The 11,443-nt window shown below is 35.1% G+C and overlaps 1 protein-coding gene across 1 annotated transcript; it reads left to right on the forward strand.

Annotated features, from left to right (window-relative positions):
• Nucleotides 1-7,016: 7,016 nt before the first annotated feature.
• LOC148023175 (uncharacterized) lies at nt 7,017-10,101 on the forward strand. Its single transcript, XM_087695183.1, has 2 exons — nt 7,017-7,632; nt 9,676-10,101. The coding sequence occupies exons 1-2, from the start codon at nt 7,185-7,187 to the stop codon at nt 9,783-9,785; spliced, it is 558 nt and encodes a 185-aa protein (XP_087551309.1). The 5' UTR covers nt 7,017-7,184; the 3' UTR covers nt 9,786-10,101.
• The last annotated feature ends 1,342 nt before the right edge of the window (nt 10,102-11,443 follow it).

The raw sequence follows: 11,443 nt of genomic DNA on the forward strand, positions 1-11,443 counted from the left end.
CTTATTGTCTTACTATCCATTTGTAATCTAGTCTTACTTTCCACTCTATTCACTTGTTTAATCTAGTTTGCTAAGCCATCTTCTCTTTTAGTTTGATCCTTGGTCAAAAAAACATTATTTTAAGGAGATGTTGTAAGATTGATCCAAGATTTAAAGGATTGAGATCTTTCTCTACATCTTCTAACTATTCAAAAATATTTCTAGCTACATATTTTTTAATAGTTCTCCTATATCATTGTGTCAATGGAGAGACCATGTCGTTGCAAAGAGTGTCCAAGTCTAATGGAAATTTGTTACCTTGCTATATATGGTTACCATTCTTTTAAGTTCTTGAATCAAAAGCCTAATTAAATCTTATTTTGGACCTTAGATTACTTTTTTTTAATTAGGTAGTATCAATTTTTCTGAGGTTTAAATATGTTTTTGAAGGGTTTATTTATTAAACAAGTTTTTAAGGAATGTTAGGTTTGAGGGAGTTGATTTAAACTCATCCAAGTTAGCAATAGTAGTCTTGTCCATATTATCAAAAGGGTAATTTATATTATTTTTAATCATGGCACATTCACTATGCACTTTGGTCAAATATTTAAGCTTGAGCTAAGTATTACTAACTTAGTTAGTCAATTCTTCAATAAAGAAAGGTGTAAATGTTTTCATTAATACTTCTTGTGCTAAGGTAAATGTTGATCTTTATGTTTGTAAACTACACCAAATACCTATCGTTACTACATAACTGTTGACCTTTATATTTTTCCACTACACCAAACACATATTGCTACTACATATATTAGAGCTTTAAAATAAGATTTTATGAAGATAGCCTAGAATACTCTAGTTGCTTCCCTTTTCAAGTTCCAACTTAAGCATTAATGCCCTCTACATAGTAGCAATACTCATCTCTTTATTCATATAATGACGTATCTTTTCCTTAGTTTGATTTAAGAATGTATAGATAACCTAGAATAAACCATCATACAACAAAATTCTCTTATAATTATACTAAGAGACAACCACATTGTAAATAGTCTAATTTAGTTATCATTGATGAGGTTTGGTACCAAGCTTAGTTGCAACCAATATCTAATTATGATCTTGCACTTATGTGATCCAGTGAGAGGTGTACTAATTCAAATTAATCTAAAGTACTCCCAGAGTGCAAAGCCATAAGTATTTATCAAATAGATTTCAATAAATTTTGTAATGCATTAAAGGCCAAATGAGGATTTAAAAGTATGCAAATGTGACAATTCTAATCTTTTTGGTTTGACAAGTTCTAGCATTCAATCTAAGAAGAAAGTTTGATCTAATGGTACCTAACATTGTATAATTGCCATTAGAGAGTTATAATGATATAAGACTAGGATTAGACAATTAGATCATTGAGAATTATGTAAGACTAGGGTTGGACAATTAGATCATTGAGAAAGAACTTCAAGACCAAGTTGGATCTTAAAATTTTGAGAATAGGTGGGCTTGAAAAACAAGTATGTGGAAACCACAAAGTTTATTGACTAAGCAAGGATTAGATAAAGAGGAAGGTGAAATGTCATTTTGGATACAAGAGGAAGTTAGTTGAGTAAGGAAGGATCAAATAAAGAGGAAAGTGAAATGTCATTTTGGATACCAAAGAAGAGGGGCAATACCACCTTTGATATGTGTAAGTGAGGATCACATTTGAGGTATCAAAATTTCCATCTCGCTTAAGCATCTCTTGTCCAAAGAAAGTGCAATTGTATGGCTACTAACATTGGAAAATTGACATATGACTCATTGTGATGCAATATTAGGATTTTACTGTTAGATCAATGAGAAAGAACTTGAAGCCTCACTTGTAATTTAAAAAGTTGAGAATAACTGGCCTTAAAACAAGGATGTGGAAATCCCAAAGTTGGTGATTAAGAAGGGTAAGATAAAGGGTGTGAAGGTGAAAGGTCATTTTGGATGCAAAAGAAGAGGGTGAAGGCCACCTTTGAAATGTATAAGGTGATAGTTGCCTTTGAGATACTAAAAAGAATATGAAGATCATCTTTGAAATAGATGTGTACTAGAAAAGGAGAAGGTGAAAGGACACCTTCCAAATGGATTGCAATTGATTATTTAGATGTATGGTTCATATGATATTGTCTAGAATCTAAATATCATATGATAAACTTCAAACATGGATTTGTGTTTAGCAAGATGTAGCTTAATGCATCTTGATAGGGACCAAAATAGTGCTTAGAAAGGTGTTATGATCCTTTAGAACAAATTCAAACACAAGACTTTGCAAAAGTACACTAAGAATCCTTTTACAACTAATGTTTTTAAAAGTTAGAAAGCACTAATGGGATCCAATTAGCAATTACTTTACCTAGTTATATGGGTTCTTAAAGTAAATAAAACATTCGTTCTAAAGGATTCTTTAAGTAGTTAGTTTTAAGGAGTAAATATTTTTTGTTTCTAAATAGCCAAGTGATGAAGATCAACTTGAAAAATGGCCATGTTTAACCAAAATAGGCAGACAATAAACTTATAAGAGAAGCTAACAAGAAACTTACAAAAGAGCCAAGTGATGAACATCAACTTGAAAAAAGATCAACTTGAAAAATGGTCATGTATAACCAAAATTAGGAACCTACAAAAGTGATGCTTTAGATAGTCTTTCACCTTCGAGCATGACAACTTGTACATGGACCACAAAATTGGCAAGGATATATTATTTACTTTCCATCTCAAAATATGTTATATTAGCAAACAATTTATGACGTGTTTGGTATACAATCTATGCCATTTATTTTGCATAACACATGATTTGTGATATGCTTGGTATACATTTATGCTATGCCTATGATATGTAATATGTTATTTGTGTTACATAAGATATAGGTATTAGCATATCTAGGACATATTGTATGCTACATAGCACATCAATTGTAAATAGCACATCAACTAAGTTGCATTATATACACGTATTAGTTTTTAATATATTTTACTTATTTCATACAATCATAATCCTCCATATAATATCCCAATTAGTGATTTTCATTCATCTCTTATACAAAACATATTTTGTACAATGTATTATTCATGATTATTCAAAATAAATATTTATCTATTTCAAGTTTTAATTGATATTATAATTACATAACATTGAAGTATTATCAAAGTTACTTATAGTTCAATATTATAAATTATATATATATATATATATATATATGATCTACTATCAACTAAAGACTACTTTTTAAATTATTTATTATTATTATTATTAAATTTTACTTTTTTGTTATTATTGATTGTATGACTAACTTGTTATAACATATTATAACCCTCATTTATAAGGGCTATGATATAATAGTCCTATATTTTTCATACTATATAAATCTTTCTTTGGTATTAATAAAACCTAGCATATCAAATGCATGTAGCCACATTGGTTGTGCTCTCCTTGTGCTACATAATAGCACTTTCATTATCTTACCTTCTAAGTACTTAGAGCATAGTGAAAAGTGGAGGCAATGGACTTTGATCCTCTTTAATTTCTCCTTCTTGCTCCTTTATTATAGTATTCAATCTCTCAATCTCTATAATTTTTTTATTTGTTTTTCTTCATTGTCCAAGCTATAAAGAAGAAAGCAACCCCAAAGAAAGATGCCTTTACAACATCCATCCATAGGGTAATGGTCTCTAAGCGTGCAGACTATGTTTTGAAGCTTTGCGGCATATTTTTCCAATGAGTATGAATTCATTTCACTACAATGTTCGAGAAAACATGGGTTCTCTTCATCCTAGAGTCAATTGAAGCTTTGAAAAAGCCTTCTCAAAATTGGGTGAGAAGGAAAATAGCCTTCTCATTACATAGTTTTAGTTATAAATTCTCAAAGCTTTAAAGAAAATACAAACTCACATTTTAAAATTCCTCATTGGTGTGAAAGAAGGCATGATATACATATGGTTCAACAAAAAAAAAAAGCCATGAATTCTCTGCATCATGGTTTGGATTCTAAAGATACATCCCTAGAGGGAGATACCAATTCTAAGAAAGTTTGGGAGTTTTTGTCCTTTTGCAGTCTAAAGTGAGGCCAACTTCATTACGACAAATGTGATAATTATGAGACTAGACTTCTTGGTAGCAAAACCCTTTTGCCTTGGAAATTTAAAATCTCCAAGAGGAGACAAAGTGAAAGAAGAATATTGAGAGAAAGAGCTAAGACAATAACAAAGAAGGTCCCAATGTCATTTGAGCTACACAAAGAGGTTGTAACACAATAGGGGTCAAAATAAGAGTTTTCTTCCCATAGCAAGCAACACCCCAATCAAAATCCCAATTTGTTAAAAAATTTGTTAATAATATTTTATGTTTTAAGTCTTTCTACTAGATGTACTCTTTTTTAGCTATTGTTGTGATATGCAATTGGTACTAATGGCTAAAATTTTATGGCAATCCATATATCAAAAAGTTGAACCCATGTGGTAGAAGTGAACTTTGTAGAGTTACTTAGATCCCATCATATTCATGAGGGTGACAAGGCCAGGATAGGTAGAGAGAGAGAGAGAGAGATGAATTATAAGGTTGGTTATAACAAACCAAATGACGGATGCACAACCTCTACCTAGAGTGTGGACATGCAATTTTGAAAACTGGGCATAGACATGGGCACAGAGCCTTTACACACCAAAAGGACACATTTTGCAGAAAAAATAAAAGATAATATGTTATTTATTTTTTTGATTGGGTGCAATTTGCAAAATTGTACCCTTGTCCATCACTTTACCAGTTGGGCAGGGAAAACTTCCCGTCCATGAGTTCACTTGTTTTGCAAGTAAATGATAGATCATATCCTCTCCAATGTGTAAAGAATTGTGGATGCCCAACCTCTAAAGTAGTACTTTGGTTGGTTGAAACTTGAAAAGTGGGCATCTTCCATTTGGTGTGTTACCAACCTAAGTGAGAGTGAGGTCAACACCAAAATGTAAGCTCCATGTCTATTTAACTTATGCAAGTATCACCTCAAATAGGGGTATTGTATCAACTTGTATGTAGCCATGTCCACTTCTTAATTAAAAGCTTAATAAATACATATACACACGTGCAAACATGCACACATATGTGCATTTGGGGGGTTTCCCAGATTTGATGCTATTCATGCATAACATTGACATTGGATCCGAAAAGTGTAAACATTGTGCACATTGGCCTTGAAAATTTTGGGGCTTTTTATGTATTAGTGAACTTTTGAGCCAAATTTACTAACATTGGTGCACATTTGGACCCAAGAAATTTGGAGCTTTTGTAAAATTCTGCAAAAATTTTCTAATTTTGCATGTTTTATGCTCTCATGAACATAATAATAATGCAATTGGGGGGTCAGTGAAATTTTGATGCTTTTGCTAAAATTTGTAAATTTTGGCAAAATTCATGTGTGAAATGCACATTGGGGACATTGCTGAAGCAATCTTGGGGCCATAAGCGGTGAAATTTTGAGTTTATTATCTCCCACTTGTGAGATTGTGAAGAAATTGTAGAGAATTTTGGTGTTTTTGTGTATCAAAAGTGCTCTTGGCACATATATATGCAGAACGCATGCTTGGCAGCTCCTATTGAGTTGATGTATTGTTGAATATTCATGGTGTAGCAATCTTAGTGATCATTTGCACATCTAGGATTATAGCAAATGTATTTTTGGTGATATTGTTGAAGTGGGACTCACCTTGCAATGGTCTATGCATGGATTGCAATATAGGTGAAATCTCAGTTATACTGATGAAAGTCATCCTTTCTACTATTGTACATGTATTTGGATCAAATATTGCTCTTATCTCCTGAAATTTTGGGTTGAAATTAGCTGAATATTCAACCTAATATTTACTGTCATAAAATACAGCATTGGTTCTTGGCACTTTGTTGAACAATGGCCACTAATGTTTCTAGCAATAGCGATACTAAATCCCTTGTTGAAATCATTGAAAGGTTTGATGGCACTGGCTTTGATTTATGGAAGGACAGGATGCAAGGCATTTTGTTTCCCGAGGATTGTCATGATGCTCTCTTGGAAATCAAGCTTGTAGCTATGACAGACGAGGATTGGGCTAGACTCAACAAACAAGAAGGCCATTGCATACATTAAAATGGTTGTATATGATGATGTACTTACATACATTAAGTGTCTTGATACGCTTATGCCATATGAAAAAAGTTGATGGACACTTATGAAAATACAACTCTAGTGAATCAAGTGCATCTCATGCGCAAGCTTGTGAACATGGAGTTAGATGAGTCTAAGCCAGCATCAGAGCATTTGAGTGCTTTCATAGGCATTTTGAGTCAATGTTGCAGGACTTTGAGTTTGCAGGCCTTCAAGGGGATAAATTGAAGCATATTTTATTGTTGATGACTTTGATTGGTAGCTGGGAGTCTCTGGGGTGTGTGTGGGTGGGTGTGTGTGTGTGTGTGTGTGTGTATCAATTCTCCCACCTCTCTTCGTCTCTTCTGAGCTTCTCTTATACTCTTGTCCAGCATCCTGTCTTTCTCCTGCTCATATTTCACCCGTTCCTTCACTCTTTGACGGCTCCTATCATTTTACCCACCCCGACAAACGACAAAAGGGGGCGAAGACAATAAGATGGGAATTTGGGAAACGTGTTTTGCAGACGACAAATCTGGTCAAAAGGAATAAGTGGGAGGCTCACAAAGAGTGAGGTGGATTTTGATGCGAGGTACTGATTGAGAGAGAGAGAGAGAGAGATTTTGCAATTTGCTCTCACTCAATGCTGTAGATTTTGATGCCAGCTACTGAGAGAGAGAGAGAGAGAGAGAGCTCTCACTGAATGTTCGGGGTATATGTGAGAGAGAGTGAGAGAGCGGTCGTGCAAGGATGTTGGAGGGAAACGTGGACGTGGTTAGAAAAGATACTCCTGTACGGGCTCTATGAGTAGTCTGTCGTTGGGACCCTGGCTTGCCAATCAGCTCGCGCACTTTGCTGCACTGTTCACTACTAGTGTTCTCAATAATTTAAGAGTTTTTTGTCGATTATATTGCATGGGCACTGACCAGCAATGCATTCTTCTTACACTACTCTGATCGGTGATATAAAAGCATGTCGCTGCACCGGGATCATAGACAATGGATATGACGATAAGCATCCGTGTACTTACATTTTGTTTGGAATTTGGGAAACTGTAGAAGTGGTAATATTGGGAGTGGTATGAGTCCTAGTAGTGATACTAGCGGTGGTATTGATGCTATAACTGCATTTGCCAGTAGGAGTAGCATTAGTGATAGTGGGAGTGTGAGTGGGAGTGGGAGTGGGAGTGGGAGTGGTCATGTGCGTGCAGCAACAGTAGAGCAGCTGTTAGTGCTGGTGACGGTGATAGGCGTAGTGGGTGTGCTGGCCAGCATAGTTGCACGGCTGTGTGCAGGGCGGCACTCGCAGCCGCCGCCGCCAGGCGAGGATCCTAATTGTATGCAGGGGCAGGGGACACAACTCCATCAGTATTATGTGAGCGGCAGCTACGATTTCCAAGGGTGGGTGGAGAAGAAGTGCGCCAGCTGCATCGACGGAGAGCTGACCCCGCCCCCCGAGCAGGAAGAGGAGCCTCCCCCACCACCACCGCCGCCCGAAGAAGCCCCGCCGCCCCCTCCTGATCATCCAGGTTGCATGAGCTTTCTCTATACATGAATAAAAACTGTCCAAATCCACGGGATTTCTTTTAGATCGTTAAAAGAAATCTCTAAAAGGTCTCGACCCTCCTACAATTTTAAAAAAAGCTCAATCTTCTAATATATGTGTGTGTGAATTTGTGTAATCCTTCCCCACGAACTTTCACAAGAAGTTTCTAGATATTTCCCCATATTATGGGAAAAGGGGCTCTTTTCCCTTTCTTCCCCTCTAGTGTTCATGATTCATGAGCTTTTCCTCATGTGGCATGTGCACCGCTAACCTAGCTAGGTGCGATCATGGGTACGAGACTCCTACCCCTGGGTGAGGTCTTGCAACCCCCTGCAACCCACCACATCTAGCTAGGTATGGAGTCCCCCCTTCCAAAAACTCATCATGTTGTCTATTCACAATGTGAGTTTTATAGCAAGAATTTATCGAAAGCTTATCCTATTAAAAGCTTAATTTCATAAGGTCTTCTAAAACTTAAAAGCTCAATCTTCTAAAATTATAAATAATTTATTTTCCAAGAATCTAAAAGCTTAATCTCAAAGGGTCCTCCAGAATTTTAGAAGCTTCAGGTTCCAAAATTACATAGAATTTCTTCTCCAATAATGTAAAAGGTCAATCTCAAATAACTTTTGGAGCCTTTTTGAGATTTCTTTTCCAAGAATTCAAAAGCTCAATAATGACATTCTAGAGTCCACTATTCAGGAAAATAACAAAAACCAAGGTTTAGTATGGACTAAATCTTTAAATTTGAAAAGAACCTTATATTTTCATAAGAATGTTTTTCAATTTAATTAGAGCTTAGGGTTATTTTAGTTATAATAGGACAACATAAAATCTAACAAAGTCCCACAAATTGCCAACATCAATGGTTTTTGTATCGATTTCAAAAAAAAAACACACATTGTTCAAGACCTCTTCAGGACATACGCTAGCATTTCCATGTTCATTTAAATAGACTAACCAAATTTTTACATCTCTCACTATTTAAAAGAAATGTTTGACCAAATTCCACAAACTCCTAGAAAACTAACAAAATAGTCTTCCCATGGAGGGGGAGCTAGCCAAAAATGCATACCCGATATACATGCTACGTTCACTTTTCTTTTTTTCATGAATTGATGTGAACGAATTATTTCAATGTACAAGAGGTGTCATGTTCAATATAAGCATAATGTTCACATATCAAAAACACTAGGAAAAACACTAATGTTGTTGTTAGTCAATCTCATGAAGAAAAAATGCAATCGAATAAAGAGTAACATGGCAAGCTTGAGTTACACACACACACACACACACATACACACATGTAGAGTACGTGTGTGTGTGTGTGTGTGTGTGTGTGTGTGTGTGTGTGTGTGTGTGTGTGTGTGTGTGTGTGTGTGTGTGTGTGTGTGTGTGTGTGTGTGTGTGTGTGTGTGTGTGTGTGTGTGTGTGTGTGTGTGTGTGTGTGTGTGTGTGTGTGTGTGTGTGTGTGTGTGTGTGTGTGTGTGTGTGTGTGTGTGTGTGTGTGTGTGTGTGTGTGTGTGTGTGTGTGTGTGTGTGTGTGTGTGTGTGTGTGTGTGTGTGTGTTACATACATACGTACACTTATGTACATATGTACATACATGCACACTTGTACATGTATATATAAGTTTGTGGCATACTTACATGTATACAATAGGTAGATGTTTGAATGTTCTAGATAGATGTGTAATCTACATGTATGTATACAAGACATTATTGAAGTGCTAATGAGTGTCACTACTAAGTATTAAACTCTTTCCATGTGCACAAAAAGTTATCAAGCACTCAACTAGAGATCAAGATTTTAGGTCATGACAATACTTGGGTGATCATATCCCTTTCTATTCACAATTATAGTAGCTATTTCAAACATGATAAGAATACATCTGAACATATACACGTGTCTACATAACAAATGTACACACATGTGTAAATTGTGCAATGCATGCAATTAATTGGTTATTTAAATGCATGACCTACCCTTTCTTGTGTTTTAATAAATTCATCACTTGCATGTGCAGGAGTATTGCCGGAAGAACCAATAAACAATGCTGTTATTTGTTGTTATCATCCACCCCCTTATTACCATGGTTGTGGATGTCATGCTTGCTACATGGGAGGTGCATACTAATTTGAGAAAATTAAAAGGGTTTGGAGCATATTCATTATATCAGTTGCAGTGATTAAGTATTTGTACATGAATATCATGCAAATGCCAACCCATAGAATATAATCGGTGAGGACATGGACCAATTCCATTATGAATGGTACTCTTCCCATATGTAGCTAATTCAACAACTAAGACAAGCCTTGTAGTTTTGTGTCTTTATGTGACTTTTCTTGAAGGATGTCCTGATTTGGTCTCTTTGTGTGACCTTTGAATGCCAAACATTTGGTGCATGTGACCCCCTTGTGGCAATGATCTCAAATAATTACAATATAAACAACATTGAAGTGATATGTGCTCCCTGAATGGTGATGTAGCCTATGCTAGGTTTCCATTGTGTTCGTTAAACATTCACGTTCAACTTCAACTTGTTTTAATTTTAAAAAGCAATGTCATTTTTTGCATACACTTGGCACAAGAGATCGTGTTTGAAAGAAAGTTGATTTTTACTTTGGAAACTTATGGAGAAAATATTCCAAATGAGGGATTTCTCTTGGAAAAATTTTGGACTTCTAAATTAAGCAAACATGGAATTGTGAACTTGTTGTGTAGCATTATCTTAAGAGAATCATTCGGAATCTTCTATGTATCCCTAAAGGATTAGCTAATTTGTTTGTAGCCATTAAAAATCATTCATTTATGAGTTAAGCATCTTTGAAAAATGATATAGAGTCCCCCTAATTCTTTTACATTGGATTTTTATGAGTTCAAAGAAACATGCCTTTAAAATATTATGTCAATCCTTTTCATTGGCTTTTTATGAGCTCAAAGAAATATGTTTTGAAACTATTATGTCACTTAGATTGAAAGAGAATATGCATTTTTTTGTTGGGTATCTAGCTTTAGAGCATACACACATTCATATTCCAAATCTAAAACCATATGTAATGAAGCTTCCAAATGTAAGTTGTTGAAAAGAATGCATGACTCATATAATTATCTTATAATCACATCGGACCTTGATTCATAAGGCATGAACATCTATCTTCTTCCTGTACCCCACTATCTAAGTCATTGACATTACAACTATAATCATGTCGCCTATAAGTATGGTATTAATGCCTAAGATGTGCCAATCAACCATTTATTCAATTCACCCCACTTATGACATGATCTACAAAGGTGATACCAAATATTACAAGTTTAGTTTTACATGTTTATAGTGTCAATTTGTTTATATCATCAACTATATATACCAGGTGTCTTCTATAATTTTGGTCTAGAGCCATCATGAAGGTTTTGATAATATTTATAATTTTGACACATTAGGATACTAAATTATCCTTGTTGAACATGCAACTTCTCAATATTATTAATGATAGCATCACTTTTATATTGAAGGCCAAGCTTTGCTAAAACTCAAGCATTGCTTGAAGTATCTCTATTACTTCTAGGTTTGCCATGACTTTCATCATTTGCAATTGAATTTCTTGCCTTGAAATTAGTGGGATGAATTTCTAAGTTACCTTGTTGTTGTGAAAGTGAAATCATACACCATTTTGTCAACCTCACCAAGTTTCAATGTGGTCATTCAATGTCAAGTTGAGCTTGCTTGCTTTCTTCTATGCCTCTTTATCTAGAATTCATTGCTAGTATATGCTTGTTTGCAAGAGCATTCTTAT

This window comes from Lygodium microphyllum, chromosome 16 (assembly GCF_053477565.2).
Source record: "Lygodium microphyllum isolate KBCC chromosome 16, Lygodium_microphyllum_v1.1.10, whole genome shotgun sequence".
In the NCBI taxonomy this organism is placed as follows: domain Eukaryota; kingdom Viridiplantae; phylum Streptophyta; class Polypodiopsida; order Schizaeales; family Lygodiaceae; genus Lygodium; species Lygodium microphyllum.

Bases quoted from the DNA above. Each gene is read 5' to 3' on its own strand.
- LOC148023175 (XM_087695183.1), top strand. From the start codon at position 7,185: ATGAGTCCTAGTAGTGATACTAGCGGTGGTATTGATGCTATAACTGCA. The intron at 7,633-9,675 runs GTTGCATGAGCT...TTGCATGTGCAG, and splicing joins GCCCCCTCCTGATCATCCAG to GAGTATTGCCGGAAGAACCA.